Source organism: Branchiostoma floridae, chromosome 15 (genome assembly GCF_000003815.2).
Source record: "Branchiostoma floridae strain S238N-H82 chromosome 15, Bfl_VNyyK, whole genome shotgun sequence".
NCBI classification, from domain to species: domain Eukaryota; kingdom Metazoa; phylum Chordata; class Leptocardii; order Amphioxiformes; family Branchiostomatidae; genus Branchiostoma; species Branchiostoma floridae.
This window is the reverse complement of record NC_049993.1, coordinates 14,017,333-14,039,281: the sequence shown is the minus strand read 5'-3', so window position 1 is coordinate 14,039,281 and position 21,949 is coordinate 14,017,333. Positions and strand designations below refer to the sequence as shown.

General features: G+C 42.0%; 2 protein-coding genes across 2 annotated transcripts in view; one reads left to right on the top strand and one right to left on the bottom strand.

Annotated features, from left to right (window-relative positions):
• Positions 1 to 3,230: 3,230 nt before the first annotated feature.
• LOC118431988 (GPI ethanolamine phosphate transferase 2-like) lies at positions 3,231 to 19,288 on the bottom strand. The gene is made up of 15 exons (XM_035843450.1): positions 19,152 to 19,288; positions 18,228 to 18,403; positions 17,383 to 17,558; positions 16,200 to 16,458; positions 15,434 to 15,622; positions 10,198 to 10,339; positions 9,388 to 9,600; positions 8,713 to 8,930; positions 7,768 to 7,951; positions 7,252 to 7,382; positions 6,350 to 6,837; positions 5,693 to 5,875; positions 4,833 to 5,244; positions 4,157 to 4,320; positions 3,231 to 3,795 (listed from the first exon to the last, which is right to left on the bottom strand). Exons 2-15 carry the CDS (start codon positions 18,393 to 18,395, stop codon positions 3,546 to 3,548), a joined length of 3,177 nt encoding a protein of 1,058 aa, XP_035699343.1. The 5' UTR covers positions 18,396 to 18,403; positions 19,152 to 19,288; the 3' UTR covers positions 3,231 to 3,545.
• Positions 19,289 to 19,478: 190 nt separating this feature from the next.
• Positions 19,479 to 21,949, top strand: part of LOC118431505 (protein KRI1 homolog) — a 20,287-nt gene continuing 17,816 nt past the window's right edge. The window contains exons 1-4 of the mRNA XM_035842745.1: positions 19,479 to 19,635; positions 20,022 to 20,098; positions 20,693 to 20,792; positions 21,357 to 21,463. Coding sequence (XP_035698638.1) covers positions 19,548 to 19,635; positions 20,022 to 20,098; positions 20,693 to 20,792; positions 21,357 to 21,463 — 372 coding nt within the window. The 5' untranslated portion in view covers positions 19,479 to 19,547. The remainder of the gene's footprint in view (positions 19,636 to 20,021; positions 20,099 to 20,692; positions 20,793 to 21,356; positions 21,464 to 21,949) is intronic.

Here is a 21,949-nt window from a genome sequence, read left to right as displayed (position 1 = left end):
ATCTCACTTAAACGGAAGGTGTTCGGTGGTGTGGCGTGGTGTTCTACGGGTTGCGATATTCTCCTCTGAGATTACTCATGGCCAGCAGGTGTTCGGTAGTGTGGAGAGAGACGAGTGTGGTGATGTGGTATGTGTCTCCTCCCCTATGTATATGCTTAAGGTAAAGTAGAGAGGGACGCACGCCGTGCTGTGGTTTGGGTCCCCTCCCCTGGGGTCTCCCATGGCCAGTAGGTGTTCGGTAGTGTGGAGAGAGACGAGTGTGGTGATGTGGTATGTGTCTCCTCCCCTATGTATATGCTTAAGGTAAAGTAGAGAGGGACGCACGCCGTGGTGTGGTTTGGGTTCCCTACCCTGGGGTCTCCCATGGCCAGTAGGTGTTCAGTAGTGTGGGGAGGAACACACGCCGCAGTGTGTCACTTTTTCCCTCCTCTAATATCACCCAAGGCTAGAAGGTATTCTGTTGTGTAAATGGAAGGGATGCACGCCGTGGAGTGTTACGGGTTCCCTCGCCTGAAATCTGCCATGGCAAATGTGTACTTGGTACTGTACGATCAAGACATACACACTGTGGTGTGTTGCGGGTCCTTCCCAGTGTTTTTGCCCGCCTGCTTTGCATACTGACGGCATTCAATGCTTCCCCATACATAGTGAAATGATTTTTTCTACCCTCTATCGCCGAGTCATACACTGCAGTTATAGAGTGACGATGCTGTTGGACGGCATTCAATCTTTTCCCATATAGAGTGAGCTGATTGTTTCTGGCCTCTAACGCCGGATCATACACTTCAGATTGTGTAGCAGCTATTGAGTAACGACGACACAATATAGATGGTACAACCCGCTTAATCTCACCATTAACACCATATACAGCATGTGTTCCAAGTGATATATCTGCAGCAGCAGCGTAGAAGGCAATAGGCCCTGCATTATCATAATCAGGGATATGACAGTAAATGTGTGGTTGGGCAGACAGATCGACAGCAGCCTCTACATCTGGTATGACTGAGTAGGTATGTGGAAAGGCAGGCAGAGGCCGCTGAGCAGCAGCTACGTGATCAGGAATCTCGGTATAAGAAGGCTCAGAAACGGAGAGAGCTGGCAATGACTTACAGGAGACTGAATCGTCCTGGATCGGCCAGTTTCTACATCTTGTGACCAAAGGTAGAGAAGCTGACCTTCGCAAAGCGGGGAAGGCATTATCTCGGCGAGTAAGTCTGCTGTCCTGCATTTTAAACTTAAGTGCTCTATATGTAAGACCTGACAAGACCAGAACTGCAGCCGAAACACCAACTGCGATTGTTACATGCATATGGTCTGGTAGTGGAGTTGGTTGGGACTGGTACCGTGGTCCAGAAGATGTATACAATACAGATGTAGTGTCAAAGTAAGAGGTTAGATTGTCGACATGGTCAGTACGAATCTCATATGCAATGGATGACATCTGAGGTTTGGTTTGAACCCTGGGGAATGTGAAGAACAACTCCGTGTGGTTATCTTTGCTGAGCAGAATACAGGTTACGTTCTGTATGGTGTCATTTTTCTGTGTGTTTGGCTTGTGGCCAGATGCAATGGCAACAGTTGTGGTTGTATTCTGAGCGCTCGTAGACACCAGCCGAAAGACAGAGTTACCCGCCAATGGTACTGTAATGCCCGTGTTGTGTTCCCAAACCTGCCTACACTGATCCAGCATGTCCAGTCCATCTACTGGAAAGCCATCGGTAGCAATGACAACTACAGGTGGCTGAATAGAGATCTTACTTAACGAAAGATCTGCCACACTACACTTGCCAGGAGTGATTTTCGACCCACGGATGTGATCTATATTATCCAATGAATGAAACATCCATGCAACAGAGTGCGCCGAATAGTACCCATAACAGAAGACGAATTTGGGCACCTCAACAATTACTGTCCAACTCTGTGTCCAGACATTATTGTAGAGATCTAGGCTCCACGTCATTCTTTGTGGTATATCATCATCATGGACAGACACCAACCTGTTACCACTGATGTGCAGGTTAGACAGTTTCAGCAAACCCTCTAACACAACCCTGTCCAGGTGAGATAGATCGTTTCCATTCAGATCTAGATATACCAACGCCGGGTTCTGGAAGGCACTGGACGGGATTCTTTGGATTTTGTTTGACCCCAAGAACATATACATCAGCCAGCTCAACCCTTCAAACCAGACAGGATCTACAACCTGCAACAGGTTGTTTTCCAGGTTTAAGATGATAAGGTGACGTAGATGCTTGAAACTCTCTAGATCTATCTGCCGGATTAGGTTGTGGGACAATCTCAGCAGACTGAGCTGCCCCATGCCTGAAAACCAAGCCTCTTTGATGTGTGTTAACCTGTTGAAATCTAAGGCCAGCCTAGTCAAACTAGTAAACCCCATCCACGTGCTGTCATCCGCGTCTGTGATATTACAGTCTATTAGCGCGAAAGTTTTAACCGTAGAATGATCAAGGGGTGCTAGTTTTGTAGCCGTAAGAACACCAAATGGATATCCTTTTATCGCCAGCGTTGATGGAGGGGGGTCCTCAACAAGATGAAAGGGATTTTCAGTGGGACTACTGCCGTTTGAGCCCACGCAAGTCACACATTTCCCTGAGGTAAAGTGAGCTAAATTCCCCCGTTTGTTGTCTTTGAAAGGCTCGCATGATACCCAAGAAGCTCTGTTACATTGAGAAGAGGGCTGATCAAAAGCTGCACAGTCAGCTGCCAAGACCATCAGTATGGCTGCTCTTACGCTCATTCTATATATCCAATTTCATTCTTTTCATGATGCTTAACAAAATGTCACTCACCTTTCACTTGTCCCAGATTCTATCACGTTTACGATCTGCTGCTCACCTTTTCTAGAAATGGTCGTTCCGTAAATTTCGAGTTTTGTACTGCAAGTCGCGGCAGTGCCTGCACCAACACTCAGTCTGGAATGATTCTAGAGACAACTGCTCCTTTTATGTTCTGATATGGGCTTCAAGGATAAACAGAGCAAGGATTCCTGGAAGGACATTCTAGAAAGGACACTGACAAGGGCATTGCACTCTGTCCTTTGAATAGTGATGTAGAAATGGTGAAAAAAAACATAGAGTTGTGTTGTACAAGTATTACCTTCGCCGAGAAGGCTATATTTTAAGTGTCTGTGTGTGAACAGCAAGACTAGCGTTGCCCCAACCATCTGAGGTGTAGCTCAAGGCATAATATCAGGACCATGACACCACAGGTTCTGTTACAGCTGCCAACATATATTTTAAATGCCATTCATATTTGATATCTCCATGTGCTTAAAATGAGGCGTCATGAACAAAATGTGCCAGCAAGTAGAGTTTGATTCCACTAGGTTCTTAATGCCTCTTTTAATTTTGTCCGAGAGGAAACCTCAAATAAAGTAAGCACCATAACTTTGGTGATGACTTGCAACACTATTTGAATTTTGAAAAGTTTCTAAAAAGTGCGTACATAATTCAATAAAATGCGATAATTAATAACAATAGTTAATATAGCAATACCTAAGGGTTTAAGTAATCATGCTTATTGCACTATCTTGTTGTATGAGTCAGCTTATGAATTGTGCCAATCATCTGAAGGGGTACCCCAAGGCAAAGTATCAAGACCACCACTGCCGCTGTCACAGCTGTCAACATGGCCTCATACAGCAGTTTGGGGGAGAAAACACTCCACACGAAGAGGTGGTAACGCTGCATGGTTGTTATTACGGTGTAAGCTGTAACTGGTAATGTCCTTGTGATGATGATAGTGAAACAGGCTTGCAGCAAGGCTGGGTATGGCCTGGACAGAAGACACAAGAGCACAGAGAAATTACTGTACACTTTGAGACCTCTTGAAATAAATTAGATTTGCCGCATTTAACTTGTATTATATATTAACAAAATGTGCTCAAATCTGATGAAGATGTGGAAAGATGTAGTCTCATTATATAAAATTCAACCACAACCATCACAAAAATCTTCTTTGTTTTTTAATCTATGCTGTGACCACACCTCATCATTAGCAGCTGCGCATGCTGACATTTTACAATACATCACGCTGGCAAGATGACACTTCCAAACTTTCTTGTTATCAGGCAGTGCCTATCCCCCAATTAACCATTCTTTCTAGCTCAATTGGTATACCTACATCCTAAACCTACCTTGAATATCTCTTTGCAATGAAAACAAGAAGACTGGAGAACCATAGAAAAGGCCCAGCATATGTAGAGAGGCAGGTTAGCATTCCCGCTACCTCCTGTACGTAGTCTTCCATACCGACATATCCAGCCGAGATGTCGATGGTGGCGATACTGTTGGAGTTACCCTGAAAAGAAGCACGATATTCTAAAGGTGCAATCAAGCCTCAAATAATAAGAGGCTGAATAATGTTTGTATACTATATAGGGTGCACTTTTGATAACTCATGGTTGTTGTTTATCTGTACGTGCATTCTTGTACCTGGTATACATTTCATTGCACCTTTTCCAATTCCGTCTAGCTCAGTGATTAATTGCCCAAATTGTACCTCAATTGTTCTAATTGAACTTCTGAAGCAAAATAAGAAGAAATCGATAGACTTTTGGTTTATAGGTATCTTGTTTAGTATGTACTCACTCACCTTCACTATCCAATTAATCGTACTAAATTTAGTAATAGTATTGTTTATGTTCCGTTACAATCCCCTTTTACTTTCTATTATGTTTGATATAAAAAATTGTCTCCATCTCACACCATACTACAACAACATTTCACTTAATAAGATAATAATAAAATACGCAATCTAGGAGAAATCACCAAAACCAATCTGACTGCACAAGAACTACTTCAATGGCTTACCTGAAAGTAGAAAGCAGCCTGTCCCATCCACACATGTAGAAGTGACAGTAAGGGGACACTGGGGGACAGAACTGTCCATGGTAACACCAGCTCGTGTAGGAGGTACTGCTGGAAAACAGTCACTGCCAACACTGTGGTATTATGTGGTCTCAGCAACAAGGCTTCCAACAACACTAAGGTTGTAAAGAGACCATCCACAAATGTCTTTCTGCTGTCCTTCCAGTTTTTGTTCTCTTTGTTAAAACTTTGTGTTGTACGCAGATCGTTCTCTTGTATGCCGTCTCTGTTGGCTGTGAAGTTTTCAACATTCTCGGTTTGGAGATGCTGAGTCCAAGTCTTTAACAGCCCAAGACAAGTCCAACACAGGTGAATGATAATCACAAGGTACACTAGACGTGCTTCAAATATTCCCCTGCAAGACAAACGTACACTGTCATTTTTCGCAAGAAAATTAGATCCGTAAAATTTTTTTTAGCATCCCTATCATAGTTGTATTTTAATTTTGCCTTAATGTAATTCTTAGATCATCTTTCTTTTAATTGCAGTAGTACACAAAAGGCTCCACTCCTGGGGTATTGCCAAAAAACATTTCAAGCCTTTTAAAGTCCTCTTCTAGAAGCCTGGCGGCAATTTAACCTTCCAGTCTATAGACCAGGACCCACAATTTTATATATCAGTTACCACCTGAGGTAGAAAATTTTCCTTATGATTGCACAAATTTGTGTGGCCCAAGGGCTATTGAAACGAAGATGGATGTCACCCTATGCCCCATCTGATGTGTAAAAGATGTTAACCACCTAACTAACAGTGTTACACAGCACGGAGAAGGTTTAGTATTTAAGAGAAGTTTTGGTACATACTTGTCTGTATGCAGTATCCAAGGTGCAGCAAGCACTCCAGTTTTGGCTCTGTAATGGTAGATTCCAATCAACCCAAGTCCAAGTAAGAGGGAGCTGGTAAAATCACAAGTCCTCCATTGCAGTATGAAGATGACGAGGAATGATGCAACCACCAAGGAGGATAAATAGATCTTGTTCTCTGGTCTGTAAAGACATAGAGAAATGGGCATGTTTAAGCTTTAAGAATTTCCTAACGTCTTTGGTCTGAAAATGTGTGACATATAACAATTTATGAGTTCAGTCACCATGGACAATAGAATGTTCTTAATTTAACTTACATCACAAAAATATACATAACCAAAAATCTCGCATTAAAAAGTGCTTATTTCATGAATTTCCTTATTTTAGCATTTATCTAGCATTCATAATTTGTTTCCAAGGCCATATATATGCAAGCCCAACAAAAAAATATGAACATTCATTCATACCAGAGCATTTTTTTCACAACAAAATGATGACTGCAACATCACAGACAGAGCCCTTAAACAGGCACAACATCTTACCATAAATAAGAATAAGAGATCACATAGGCCATAGTATCCTACCTAGCATGACCAATGCCGTCGTAAGGATACTGAATAAATAACTGATTATGAATTTCCACCAATGAAACTGCACCTGACAAACCAGTCCCCAATGTCCGGTCGATCTGCCATCACAATCCCTGTCTGGTTCCAGGACCTTAGCAGCCGACTGGTTAACAACAGGACCAGAACTGCAACCATCCTCCTCAAACGCTCTGGTACAAAGTCTTGCCTGCTTAAGGCCCCACATCCAGATCGCACATTTTGTTCAAATAAAGTTGATTCCTTCTTAGTCGATGTCTTCTTCACAGTTTTACCATCATCTTTCTGTTCTCTTTCTGAAAGTGATATTCTCTGTGTATACATATCTATAGGAGATGAAGTAGTAGTTGTATCCTCGCATGCGATTGGCTGCTGGTGTGAGGGTTGAGGGTTGGACATCATGATGAGGAAGAAGAGTGTTGTCTGGAGGAAGTACCAGGTCTGATGTTCCTCCTCCACTAGACTGCTGGATCCGAGGCTGACTGTGTGTAACACCACCCCTGCCAGTAGGAACAGGGCTTCCAATGGAAGACTGCAACACTGAAAGAGATAGATTAAGATGATACAATCACTTTGAGAAATGTTTGAAAGGCTAAACCGTTCTGCAACTAACAAATTAGACTCACCAAAAACTTGTAATGAATGACACAATGACTTAAATGTTCAAGTATTAAAAACTGGGAGTAAGATTTTCAATTATAACTCTCCTATAATTTTCCTATCATTGTAAAACCTTATTATATACATACAATCACAATAATTGTACAACAATTACATTCAAGTCACTTTTCTCTTACAACATTTTTCTATACCTACATGTAGTGAAGCGAATTTTTGTAGAATATTTTCAACCTACTTCCTAAGTATTACCTTGTTACATGGCATGGCTTTCCTAGTTCTCTTTTCTACCTGGTTGGGAGCTAACAAGTCTGAATGAATAAATGTGGGGCTTACCATGTGCAGACCATGGCTAGCTGCTGAAATCAGTGCCTTGCCGTCAGTCAGGAAAAACAACTTGATCATCAAGGAGACACAGACACTGGTTGAAATCACAGCTGCAAGCGACATGAGCCATCCAGCTGGTCCTAGAGAGATATGTATTAAATGTTGTTAAAATGTGTAGTATACATACTACATACAGATAAATTTGAAGTCTAGCAGGAAGAATACTAAAAGGAAAACGGGGGAAGAACAGTAGCACTAACTTTTAAGAGTGGATGTATACCGTACCCCCAGTAGTGTTGGTACCCCCAGTAGTGTCTGTATCCCCAGTAGTGTCCGTACACCTAGTAGTGTCCGTACCCCCAGTTGTGTCTATCTTATTTTGGTTACTTATTATTATGAGTTTGTTTGGCCTGGGTTCATCCAAACCCACTGGACCCGTCAGGCAGTTCAAGTGTTGTACAAGAATCTCGTGTCCCATGCATGACCTATGGGCATGTACTTTATACAGTATCCTTTTATAATTACCTGAGCACAGTTCAGCACTAGCCCAGCCTGTAGTACTTGTACACAGGCTGACATGTGCAGAGAGAACCAGGAAGAAACTACTCAGGAGTAGAGCAGGTGGGGGGATGTACACCATCCAAGCCTCTGCTACAGGTACAATCTCTGTAAGAAACTGTCTAGATGCCACCAGGAGGATGAATAACACCTGAGAAAAGATATTCAAACGTATCAGATAAGATGATGAAAGAGGTAAATTGTACTCAACTGTAGTGTGCATCAACAGTGCTATGGTTGAGATATAGAAAATACAAAATCATGATTCTCCTCATTTCAGGAAATTGAGTCAATGCCTGACTGTGTTTAATACTACATTCCGGGAAGATTTCAACATGTTGTAACTTGATGTTACTTTAACTTGCTAAATACTTTGCAACCAAAATGATACTCCGTGGACAGCAAAGATAATGATACAAATGGTGCAATAAAACAAAATGCTTTTACAGGGACATCAAATAGTTGAGTGGCCATGCTTGTGAACACAAGATCATGACGTCAGGGGTTCTATTCCTGAATTTCTGGATATGCTTCCTATGTTGGTTCCTTTCTCTCTACCCAGACATAAAAATGGTTAGTAACATGACTTATTTATATTAAAAGTTGGCGAAGTAAAAGGTGGCACTGTGGCAGAAGGAAAGGTTGATCTCTGGCTTCCAATACCAGACACAGTGGATAACAACCCACTGCCCCTATACATGAACAACCACCAAAAAGGCTATTAAGATTTAAAGCACACTTGCAGACAGATATGCAAAGGTTATTAGGTGTGACGGGTCATTCAGTGTTCACAGTAATATAACCAGCTGCTGTCACGCCGCATGCCTGCAAAGCTGGTGTGTTACACTGAAGGGCAGCTAAAATGGCTGTACAGAATCTGATACAGAAGGCATAAAATGAACTTCTCCTTACCTGTACCAGGAGGGTAATACCAACAACCATAGCGTGCATGTCGTATTCAGACAGAGAGGCGGCTACCCTGTCAACAATGCTCTCCATGGCCCGGCTGTACTGTTGGGAGACTCTCTGTCCCAGGGTCTCCAGACTAGTGACAGATTCACCGCTAACCAGGGCCTTCAGCCAACCAGAGTGCATCTTCACTGCCTGTTGGTACAATTGGTAACCAGGTTCTGCATACGTACAAGTGTGGAAGATAGAGGAATCATGATTATTATCAGGACTTAGTCAGCATTTATATGACAAATATAAACCCAATCATTCCATTGTCTATACCTTGATCTATAGTTCTTAGTAGTTATCTGTAGTTAGTGACAGGTGTGGACATTTCATTTACTTAAGAATGGTAAACATTAATTTTATAGGTGAAACCTACATGTAATAGATGAGAGGATCACACTAAAAATATATGAAATTGCACAGCGCCACAAAATGAAGGAAAAAATTGGCATAGCAACCCAAAAAATATGCCATAGAAGACAGCAGAAAGAATCTAAAATCTCTAAAGGAGAAAATTTTTTAATGAGATTTTAGATATTTTTTTCTCCTGTCATCTATGGCATATTTCTTGGGTATACAAAGTGATATCGAAATATAACTTTAAATGTTTCTCCCTGTTTGGAGCCATACCTCTGTCAAATTCAGCCATGTTAGCCTGTAGAACCCCTACCAGCTGATGAGCGTTGATCTGCACAGCACGAAGCTGATCCCGTGCACTTGACCTTGCCAGTAAAGGGGTCATCACCTGACCCAGGCTGTTCTGTGGCACGGGGAGGCCAAAGGTCAAGGCCAGGGTCGGGGCAAGACCAGTCTGGTACACTGGTGAGGTCACATGACTGGAGCCTGTTTAGAGGGGGGAGAAGTTTCATAACACATGAGGTGTATTTAGTATATAAAACAATAGATTAGTAGAACACTATCAATGATATTTGACTTTTGACATATCAAACTTATAAAAAGAGAATAGATTAAACTTTCCGAAACACTTTGCTGCCACAAGTTTGGAATATTCAAAATTCTTTTCAAAATCTGTCATGAATAACTAGACAAGCTGAATAATATATACCATTTGGCTCACCCCTGAGGCGTCGCCAAAAAACTTTAAAGGTGTAAACACACAGTGTAGCCTGGATGCCAAACTGTTTCTAGGGCCTTAGCAGGCCAGCTCCCTGGCTCCAAGCTCCAAGTTCATGCCAGTTCAGGTTGGCCCTAGAGCTGAGGACCTTGCCTGTCTATAGACCCTTGGTGCAAGGGCCAACATGCTCTTAAGGAAATTTTGCCTTAGGATCTTCCACCGGACTAAAGAAAATTTCCTAGGGGCTGTGTTGGCCCTTGAGCTGAGTAGATGGCCGGTGTATGTCCTTGCAACAGTCTGACTTCAAGGCTACACATTGTCAGTGCTTAACAAGGAATTGTAACAAAGCAAGGAAAGGCTTGGACCTTTTCCCCCGGAGAAGAGAGAGCTGAGAAACACCAGGGTGGTGAGAGTTTCGGGGGCCGACGCCCCTCCATGGCTGCCTGCGTTACTCATGCCGTGGTCTCCACACAGAACCAACAGGGTCGGGAGGTCTCTCTCACTGTCCTACAAAAAAACAAATAATGCAGCAGCATCTTTTCTTGACCATTCAATATTATAGACTGACTATTACAGCGTATACGTAGCACACTATAGTTTGCACAGTTTTACAATGAAATGTTAAATGTTAAGGGTTTGAAACTGGCATTGTGCTTTCGTTAAATTTGAAAATATCAAAACCTGTCTGTTATATTACATAGTTCAGAATTTTGTTAGCAAAACATGTAGTCCACAACATGTTGAGTCTAAACAAAACATGGTCTAAAATATATCTATAGTAAGAAGATTATGACTAATTACTAAGATCTACATATTTGTACTTTACTTAGTGTATGATAATGAAACAAATCAGGAAAACTATGGATAATTCATGATTACATACATGTATGCCACACTTACATTTCACTCAACGGAAAAAAAATCTTTGCTTTGCATTGCCATTTAGAATGTGGTTGAAACAATGGTGGTTAAAAGATAATTTCACAGTTTGCGGCAACCGCTACGTTTAAGTCATGGAAAAATTTTAAAATATACAGTGATCAATTTTCCTCCCATTAGTGACCATGTATCACTCTCTGCATGTTTTCAGAAGGGAAGCGTTGAAAGATTCGGCTAATGATTAGCCTTGAGTCATCACTAAAGCACCACTTGTTTGCAAGGGTGTTAGACTGTCGTGGGCTTTTAATTATTAACTTCTCTGTTTTCCCACCTCATTTATATATTAAAGGTCTAACACTTGACAGAATGTTGACAATTAGGGAGGATTAAAGATTATATATTAACTTTTGGGACAACTGCGCGCCAAAAGGGGCTTGCTGAGCGACACGTCTTTTACTTCGAGATCAAGCTTCAGTTACAGCAACTTATTCCAGTCTAATCTTCAAGGAGCAAAAAATTCAAACTCCTTAAAGGTGCGTATGTGGCAAGTCTTTAAATGATGGCAGGAGATGACAACAATACTGTCTCGCAAAGAAACATAAGAACGAGGTGCTTGTGTATTATGGCCGGGATAGGCGTTATTGCTGCCATAGCTATCATTGCTGGTCTTCTAGCAGCGTTCCTGGCACCAAAGAGCACCACAGTTGGGATCAAGAATGCCGAGTTCTCCACAGACAATGGAGCATTCACTCTAAAGCACGAGGGGAAGGTTACACTTCGTGGAACGCTGGGCCTTGGTCTGCCCCCCCACCCGTTACCTAAGGAGCTACAATGTGGTCCAGGGGAACAGTGCTACAAGTGGTCCATGGCCACAGTTGTGATCAAGGCTGAGGAAATAGAGCAGGCAGAATGCTATACTATAAGCTGGGAGGCTCTTGTTGACAACTACGAGCCAATGGACTGCCTTGACCTTTCACCCGCCCACTGGTATGGGGGCGCGGAGATGTACTACCAGGGATGGCCAATCGAGACGTGGAACAAATCCATGACGTTCTATCTCTCGGGTGACATGTACCAAAGTTTGGAGGAGTGGGGTTCGGTCATGGAACGTTACTGGGTCAACTCCGAGGGGGTTGGTGTTACAGTGGCGGAGACGGTTCCCCTGCACGTTAGCGTAAACTTCATGAACAACGGCAAACTCTGCTTCAAGGCGGCGTACAAGGATTCACCCTACCAAAACGTCAACAATATTCGTCCGAAGCTAGAGTACACGATCTGTCAGGCTCGGGATGTGAAAGCAGCTCAGCAGTTCATGATGAACAGGTTTTATGGTAAGCCTCGCGGGAAACCCGACGAGCGTATGATCCAGTCCCCAATCTGGTCCACCTGGGCACAGTTCCACAGAAACATCACCCAAGACATCATTCTGCAGTTTGCTGACGACATCAAACGCTACGGCTTCTCTAACAGTCAACTCGAGATCGACGACGACTGGTCGGTCTATTACGGCGACGACTTTGACAACCTTCGATTCCCCAACCCACGACAGATGGTTGACGAACTGAAGAATAAAGGCTTCCGTGTCACACTGTGGATCCATCCCTTTGCAAACTTTGATTCCGATATGTTCCGTGAGGGTTTAGAGAAGAGGTACCTAGCTACGATGTTATCTGGAGGATGCTGCTCAGCGATGGTTCCCGCGATCATCCGGTGGTGGGTTCCAAATGGCGTAGCCAGTATCGTTGACATGACCAATCCTGCAGCTACCACCTGGTTCAAAGAACGCCTGAGAAAAATGCAACGTGACTACGGCATAGACTCCTTCAAATTCGACGCTGGAGAAGTCAACTACCTCCCCTCGAACTTTGTACTTTCTCGGCCACTGGACAACAACAACGAGTACACAACTCTGTATGCTGAATTTGCTGCTGAGTTCGGTCCTATGATTGAAGTAAGGGCAGCGTACAAGAATCAAGAAATCCCTGCCTTTGTTAGAATGATGGACAAAGATTCACATTAGGGGTACGACAAGGGACTGAAAACTCTCATCCCAACTGCCCTGACCTTCTCCGTTCTCGGCTATCCCTACATCCTCCCTGATATGATTGGCGGGAACGGCTACGACGGCGTTTATCCTGACCGTGAGCTGTTCATCCGATGGCTAGAAGTCACAGCTTTCCTTCCCTGCATGCAGTTCTCCATAGTGCCGTGGCAATACGATCAGGAGGTAAGTCAGTTCCACGGTTTTCAGAGATACATAATCAGTGAGCGTAGTAAGATAACAGTCAAACCTGGTCCAGTACAAGTGTCCAACTTATCAAGGACCACTTGACCAAGACCAAGTAATTTTTCTATTTGACACTGTAAAAAACTTTGTCTATACATGATGACCACCTTATAATCCACATAGACCAGAATTTATCAGTTCCCTTAGTAGTGTTCTTGTGCAGTTTTGATTTTATTATTTCCAGTATCAATAGATAGTCTGTGGTAAAAACAGATTAGATATGATGTAGTAAATGATCATAATCATTATGCTATATATATGTACAGATTGAAAAAAAACAAATGCTTTTCATTTGCATCCTAAGGTTGTTGACCTCACCCTACGCTACATTGAACTTCACGAGACCACTGTCACGCCCCTAATCCTACGCTACGCCAACGAGGCTGTTGCTACGGGAGATCCTATCATCCGTCCGCTGTGGTGGATCGCCCCGCGAGACGAAACATCGCTGACGATTGACTCAGAGTTTCTGATTGGAGACGAAATGCTCGTGGCGCCCATTTTGGATCAGGGCGCGACGGCGAGAAATGTGTACCTGCCTCCAGGATACAGGTGGAGGGACGAGAAGACAAACGAGATACACGACGGCGGGCAAACATTGCAAGACTACCAAATTCCGCTGACAGAAATTGCCTACTTTACAAGACAGGATGCTGCGTAGCTCTTGAGCATGTGTTTGTCATGCAAAAACAAACAATTGCAATTGAACATTTCTCTTGTTTATAAACATTGTGCTGATCAATTGAGAGGAATTGTGACTGAAAACCCCATACACAAGCTGCTTTTGCTGTTGAGTTTTACGAGCCAAGGTCTAATTTTGGGTGTCGGCTACATATCATTACACTTCAATATTGATTAAGAATGTGTATTTAGCATCAGCAGCGATGGATTTTGGCACTGTATCTGTGTGTACGATTAACATACTTCATAATGATTCATGTTACAGTAAATTTGCATTTTGTATGTGACCTAGTAATGTTGATAAATACCATTATAATGATTGTACCAGGCTGTGCCTATAGAACAGTAAGTTGTTTATTACAATACATGCAGGCCAATAAACAGGAAGGTTGGCAACCTGGTTATCTTTTTGTTTGTCTTTGGAAACAAAGCAATACTGTAAATGCAGAAATGTTCACGGTGGATTAATGTTCACGGTTTTCGCGAACTTAAAACCACCGCGAACATTTTTCTATTATGGTATTAGACTTCAGTCTATGGTGTTACCGCGAACTTAAATCCACTGCGAAAAGTCCTTTTTCCCGCTACCGTGAAATTAAATCCCCACAAACTTAAATGCGTTTACAGTACCTATTTTCTGGACAGTTTCACCATAGATAATGGGAAGTTGTCACATTTATGGCAGCCTATTCTGCCGCTTAATCAACTCACCATGCAAACATTACCTCATCGCTTTGTTTGAAGTACGGCTGTGCTTATTAAGTAATCCCAAGGCGAGGTGTAGATAACAAACAAATCTCATCAACAACAGGTGAGAAAGATCAGGAGAAACAGGTGAGGCCTACCAGCTGTAATATTGGGTTAAAATAGTCACAGAGGAAAGGAAATCCACACGGTACAACTGAATGCAGAATGCAGGAAGATGAAATGGAAACAAGGACATGTACACACATGCATACTAGGAATTTGTACATATCGTAAAAACTTGTAACTTCCTGCATGCCACCAGCAAAAATGTCTCCTTTAATGACGTCGCAATCAAGACAATGATTTATTACCTTAAAGTTTGCACAAGGTTGATATGAGGGCAGTTCATTAAGGACCAGGCAGACCTTTAGCAACTTGGATTTGTGTGACCATTGATTTCATAATTAGAACATGATGCATATAAGGTATAAATATGATTCAAAAAGACAATGGGTCAAATTATTGTCGGGATGGAAGGGGGGGGGGGAAATATAGGCTTCTGACAATGTTGGGTGAGAGAGCTGGAGAAGATAGTCTCCAAGCAGACCCTACAGTGCCTTAGAAATAGTATCAAAGCTGGCAAGGGACTTAGTATAGCAGCACCAGGTGCCCGTTTGACTCCCTTTGGCCGCCTATACTCCTTTGCCAGCTTTGATACTATCTACTATAAATGCAGACATGTTCGCGGTGGATTAATGTTCGCGGTTTTCGCGGTGACTGCTTCACCGCGAACTTAAATCCACCGCAAACATTTTTCTATTATGCTATTAGATTGCAGTCTATGGTGTTACCGCGAACTTAAATCCACCGCGAAAAGTCCTTTTTCCCGCTACCGCGAAATTAAATCCCTGTGTACTTAAATGCATTTACAGTATTTAGGCACCGTAGGGGCTGCTTGGAGACTAGGAAAGTCTCTGCTGGGAGCCTGTTGAAAATTCTGTTGAGTTGAAAATTATGGTTTAACTCCTCATTAACAACTGCCATAAGGTTCTAACCTAGTACCTTACCTGTTCCATTACTGTTGTGTGAATGGTTTCCACTATCTTGTCCATTTCTCGAAGCTTTGGTCCAACAAGAGGGCTCGCTGGTCCGGCCAGGTGGCCAATATGGTCCAGACCAAGGTAGTGGAGGATCATCACATCCCAGTCTGTACGCGAAAGCTCGGGGGCAACGTGCCGCGTAACATTGTTGTCCACCTGATGAAACAATACACAAAAACAAATGTCAAGAAAACAGGGACTAAATGTGGTGACATTTATTTCATTAAGTTTCATACTGCATTGCATTGATGATTTGATATTTGCTGCCTACAGAGTGTGAGTTTGAATAAGATCTGCTATGAGCTTGACAATGTAACGTGACATTGCACTATTCTTCCTGTGGCCTATTAACATACAAAACTGTACAAAACAACATGACATAAAGGAAAAAGTACATGCAGGTATATGTATAGAAATTCACAAAAGATAAGTGACTTAGTGTGAGGAGTCCCGGCTACATATTGGAGAAATTACCCAACAGTCTTACAATCAATGGTAAAACTACAAAGTTAGCTTGCTTGTCTGCAACAAAACAGAGAGTTTGTAATCGTAAATGTTCCCAATTATAAATCATAGCAAGTAGGCCGTGGCCTGGCTGCACTATTGACATGGAATGATATGATGATGATGATACCAAGTTAAGATTTTCTTTCAGGTTCTTACAGTCGAGAATGACCTCCCAGATGCTAAGCTAGATTTCTGCCCACTAAGGCTATTGCACCACTTTGTTTACCTCAGTGTAGTCAGTAACAAAGAATGAGGTGGTCCCGTCATAGCGTACAAAGTGGTCGGGAAACAGCTTGAGCCACGTGTCATCACCATAGAACACCATCCTCCTCCCCGCACGGTACATCTGAGTGATGATGTTGTCTTCCACCAGAGCCTTGGAGTCCAAGTTCAGCGCAATGTCAACAAACCCGGGGATACTGCCAGTGGTGAGACCTTTGATCCTGGGCATGGTGACAGTGGGAGGGTGGGCCTTGGCTATAAAACTAGGAAAAGTGAAGCAGAGAAAGTCAGAGCTCAATGACAATTATATATCAATACATCACATACACAATAGTAAATGAGTGACAGGATACTAGTAACACAGTAGCAGGTTACCAGTATTCCAGTAGGTAGTAGGTAGTTTGTAGATCCAAGAACTTAAATCTTGAAGCATGAAAAACAAGAGTTTAAATTGAAAGACTATCAAACAAAGAACATATTGATGAGTTTGTAAAAAGACATCATGGCTAAAATTGCAACAACAGCAAAAAATCTACAGCACATTTTTCATACGATGATGTACACTAAACATAGTTCAGTTCATAGCGCAAGCTTAAAAAAACACCACAGTCTATACAATATACTGTACATGTACCTTGGGGAGGTTCAGTACGAAACTGGGCTGAGGTTTCCACTTTTGTCTGTGTGGTTCTCTACTAGTAGTAGTACTGAGCTGTCAGCCAATCAGAGAAGCACCTTAAATTTCCTTTAAATATGTAAAGCTGATTCTCTGATTGGCTGACAGCTTGCTTAGAGGCAACGCCCACAAAATTGGAAACCTCAGCCCAGTTTGGCAGAGCCTCCTCAAGGTAGTATATTGTATAGGCCTTCTTCTTCTTGTATAGGCCACAGGCAATAATAATCATAATAATAATCATCTGGTGTATTTTGCCAGCCAGTAGGTACCAATGAGTAATGAGGCTGTTTAACATCGTCGAGGCACCTCCTCGAGCACTGGACTCCCATTTTATGTCCCTCCCAGAAGACGATTTCGTGGAATGACCATGCTTGGTCTGGCTACAGCAATCCGGTCGTCCTTGGTTGGGGGACTCCCATCCAAGAACTATCTGGACCACACGTTGCTTTAACGACGTTGCAATGCTCTGCATAGGAGAATGATTTTTTGTTGGCCTTAGTTTCTAACTTACCTCACTGATGAGTTCGAGTCCACCAGTGCCCTTGTGTAAGGCATGAAGTTTTTGCCACTGTCTCCGTACATAAAGTCTGCCCTCATGGCATCCACCAGCATGATCACCAGCCGACCAAATATGGGGGGAAGCAGGGGACCTGGGTTACCACTGTCCTCTGAGTGGGCACCATGGCTCTGTGAAGTAGGTAATAGCTGGTTAACTTTACTTTTTATAAATTTGCAAACTGTATGCAGTATACTATCGTGTTCCACCTTAAAAGCTATCATTGTCTACTATACACCAACATGCAGTTACTCAAGCAACTGGATCATACTAGTACCCAGTTGCTTGAGTAACTGGTTTTTTTTTTGTATATCATTATCATTGGTGTATTTTGATACATGTAGAACTGTAAATTCATTTAAGTTCGCAGGGATTTAATTTTAATTTCTCGGTAGCGGAAAAAAGGACTTTTCACAGTGGTTTTAAGTTCCCGGTAGTGCCATCCACTGTAGTCTCTTTAACTCGCATGGAAAAATGTTCGCGGTGGTTTCAAATTCGCGGTAAAGAGGACATCGTGAAAACTGAGAGCATTAAACCACTGCAAAAGTTTCTGTCAAGTTGCTCAGTCCTTAACAGTCTCAAGGCAGTGGTTCAAACAGGTGTTCAGAAGTTCAATTATTTACCTGTTGCACTTACTGTTGTATTGAGGTCACTGTGGGCTGTACAGACTGGTATTCTTAATTACAGACCCTTAAGCTTGTGATTTAACCCCACACATACTGCAAGCATCTCGTAATTAAGTCCTTGGCTGTGAAGAGAGAGTACTCGACCCAATAACAATAACAACATAACAGATGTACCTGTGAGGCTACAGTATGATTCTCCCATGGTTCAGGAGGCAGGTCCAGAAGAGTAGCATGTCCAGGCACGGCGTTCTTAACGGGAATAAAACCCTTCAGGAAGATGACCACACCCAGAACCTGGATCACCACACAGACTAGCAGGAAGGCTGTGTGACTTTTATACATCTTCAGATCTGGAAAAAGTGTAGAAATATATTGCAGTAACTCGTTAGCAATTTCTTCTTCTTCTTCATGTAACGTCCAACTTCAAAGTGGTTGAAGGCTCTGGATTTGGTAGTGCGCATGTGTGACAACGTCTTCTTGTGCGCATGTGCGACAACAGGAATTCTCGGTAATATATCAAAGGTTATGGCCCCTGGCTCTTAAACAATGTTACCGCCATTTTGCAGGTGGCATAATGTTTTATTCATCGTTATGCAAATAATGGTCAAGACCAGACTGTTTATGTCTTTGGGGCTTCACCTTTGACATATTATCTACAATTCATCGCACAAGCGTACTCGAAGTCGAACCAAGGAGATTAAACACTGTGTACATGTATTGTAAAAATGCAGGTTGTACCCTGTCAATGGTGCAAGAAAATTCTTATTCACAGAATTATGAGGTATGTATTCCTTACTTTTGATCACTGTAGTGTAGTGTCTACTCTACTCTACTCTACGTACTCAAAAGAACTGGTCATACACTGGAAATGCATTTAAGCGGGAAAAGGGACTTTTTGCGGTGGTTTTAAGTTTGCGGTAACACCATAGCCTGCAATCTAATACCATAATATTAATAGAAAAAATTAATCCACCGCGAATGCTTCTGTATCTACAGTAATTGAAATCAGCTTGAGCTTGATCATTCTTCATTATATATCATTTACGTTATCTTTGTAAGTTTTCCTTATATTTCGATAGTTAATGGGTTACTACTTACTTGAAAAACAGCACAACGGTAAGATGGAAATCTAAGATGCTGCATGGAGGAAACAAAGAAAAGACGCTAGTGAAAATTGTCAGATGTGAGCTAAAACAAATTTGCTGCCATCTTCGTACTTACCGCCTGGAGTCGATGACCTCAATTAACCTTTACGGAACATACCACTGAGTAGGGGTTGTCTATATCTTAGTATTTACCGTAAAATTCAACTATTGACATAGTAAAGCTATTACAAACAGATTATAAGAGAAAATACTCTACGTTTTATTTATATACTTTTAGAATTAAGTCGTATGGCCGTATTTCTAATTTTAATGTGGCTAATTTATTTCTGTGAACCCTTCAAAACTATGGATTAGCCTAAATTTCTTCCCACCATGCTAATTTTCCAACATGGCGGAAGACGACGTCGGATTTCGCATCAACAAAGATTTCGCCAAGAAATATGACGAATACAGGAGGAAAGAGGAACTCCAGAAACGTATGTTTTATAGATTACGCTTTACTTTGTTAGTACAATCGATGAAACGTGAATCTCTGTAAGTTAGAAGCTCTAAATATGTGTGTTTGTATTCGTGTGGGGAGGGGGGCACGGACATGTGAACATGTGCAACACCTTCAAACTTACATTTTCACACTTCGTATGTAATTAGCAGCAAATACAGATATAGCTTTTTGGTATTATGTGAAGAATTACGTATAACGTTACATATCTAGAAGAGTTAGTATGTTATATTGTTGTTGCTGCTGTACATCTTCTTCTGTCATGAACCATTATGGTTGCCATAAATTTATGGTTGCCTTTCTATATTTTCCTGCTATGTATGATAGTGATTTAAATGCCACTTCCATTTTGATATATCCCAGTGAAAGACCGGTATGGAGATGTGGATGTGGACGCCAGTTCCAGCTCATCATCAGAAACAGAAGACGAGGATGCTGTGGTAGGTGGTTTAGTTCTGCTTCACTCTTTCCTTCAAGGGAGGACCTGCATGGCGGCCCCCAAACTACCTATTTTATTGGGCGGGCCAACTACTCTCTTTTCACTGCCCCTAACACTAAAATTATTCAACAAGGCTATAGATAACGCTAACTTTCAGTCTAAGCGCTGCAGGCTGGCTATGGTCTATGCTCAATTCAGTATCCAATTAAACTCAAGAATTGTGCTCTAAGGTAGGCTAGAAGTCCAGGTAAGATTTTCATAAAGTGAAAATATTATATGGAAAAGTCATGCAGGTTCTTTCTAGTGCAACATATGGTTCACACCAATAGAATGATACACTATATAGACCCATGCAAAGCATCTTGCTCAAACCGTACATTGCCATTCTATCATTGGCTAAACTGGTAATTATGATTGACAGTCAGGACCTGGTTAGTCTATCATCAGTATCTTGACAGTCATAAATTTGTGCAACTCAGAATTTGTATTTGTTTTACATGTACTTGAAATAAGTTAATTGGATGTGAAAGTCAAAACTATGTTCTTCTTTTGTACTTCTGACGAAAAGCTTTGTATTTTGTTTTTCTTCCCACAGGAATTGACCCCAGCCATTGAAAAGGGTTTCCTGAAAACCCTGGCAGCTTTGAAGAGTAAAGACCCACGGATTTACCAACAGGATGTCAGCTTCTATGAAGGTACTAACATTTACTGTAAATGCAGAAATGTTCGCGGTGGATTTATTTTCGCGGTTTTCGCGTTGGCCATTTCACCGCGAATCTAAAACCAGCGCGAACATTATTCCAGGGCATTAAGATACTACAGTGCATGTTGCCACCGCGAAATTAAAACTACCGCGAAAAGTCCTTTTCCCCGCTACCGCGAAATTAAATCCCCGCGAACTTAAATGCATTTACAGTAGTATTTACATCCATGTGTACTATTCCTATGAAACTCGAAGTACAACAAGTTATTGAAGATCTTATGTTTAACCCGAGATCTCTATGCTGTCTAACCCAGTAACCAATACAACTTTGCCTTAGCAGTCCGAGGGTTAAATTTACTTGCCAGTGGCAGTGTCTTGTGTACATGTTTGTATACTTATAATCCATGACCCTACTTTAGCTATTGATACTGAGTTACTAATATGTAACACAAATCAATCATTTTAAGAAACAATGTCCAGCCTTATTCTAATCTCAAGTTGTGCACAAACTTCTTCAAGTTCTTGTTTTTCTTACAATACTTGTTTTTCCCTGCAGATAAGAAAGCAGAGTCTGACAAGGCTGAGGGGAAGGGCAAAAAGCCCAGGGAAAAGCCGATGTTCCTTAAAGATTATGAACGGAAGGTTCTGCTAGAAAAAGGAGGGTAAGTGAAATCGTTGTACATCCAGATCCCATATTCTTTCTGCAATTTGGTTACATGCTTGACTAATAGTGTAAGGTAACATTTGACCGCCCTGTCCCTCACCCCAAGGATACTCTGATGAAAGGAGGCTCAGACAAGGACTGCTCTGAAGTGTGTCTGTATTCTTGGAAACATGTCTGAAAACTGAACTGGGTGGAACTGGTCGGAACCGGATATCGTGACCTCGGGGGGCACTGGGCTATACTACCGCCGTAGGGGGGGTGTATGCCATTTTGGCCTCTTACATTCTTCCCCCCTACGGCAAACTAAACTTCTCCTGAAGTTTACAAACTAAATAAGTAATGGTGGTTTAACCAATTTGTAAGGTAACAAATGTGCAACTGTATAACAAATTGTGAAACATTATAATGATTTGCCTCTAACATTTTGGCAGACTTAATTCTAAGCATACAACTGTTTTAACAAGTTATATCAAACATGGGTATAA

Bases quoted from the DNA above. Each gene is read 5' to 3' on its own strand.
- LOC118431988 (XM_035843450.1), bottom strand. From the start codon at position 18,395: ATGTATAAAAGTCACACAGCCTTCCTGCTAGTCTGTGTGGTGATCCAG. The intron at 15,623-16,199 runs GTAAACAAAGTG...TTGTTTCATCAG, and splicing joins TTGTTACTGACTACACTGAG to GTGGACAACAATGTTACGCG. The intron at 3,796-4,156 runs GTAGGTTTAGGA...TCTTCTGTCCAG, and splicing joins ATTGCAAAGAGATATTCAAG to GCCATACCCAGCCTTGCTGC.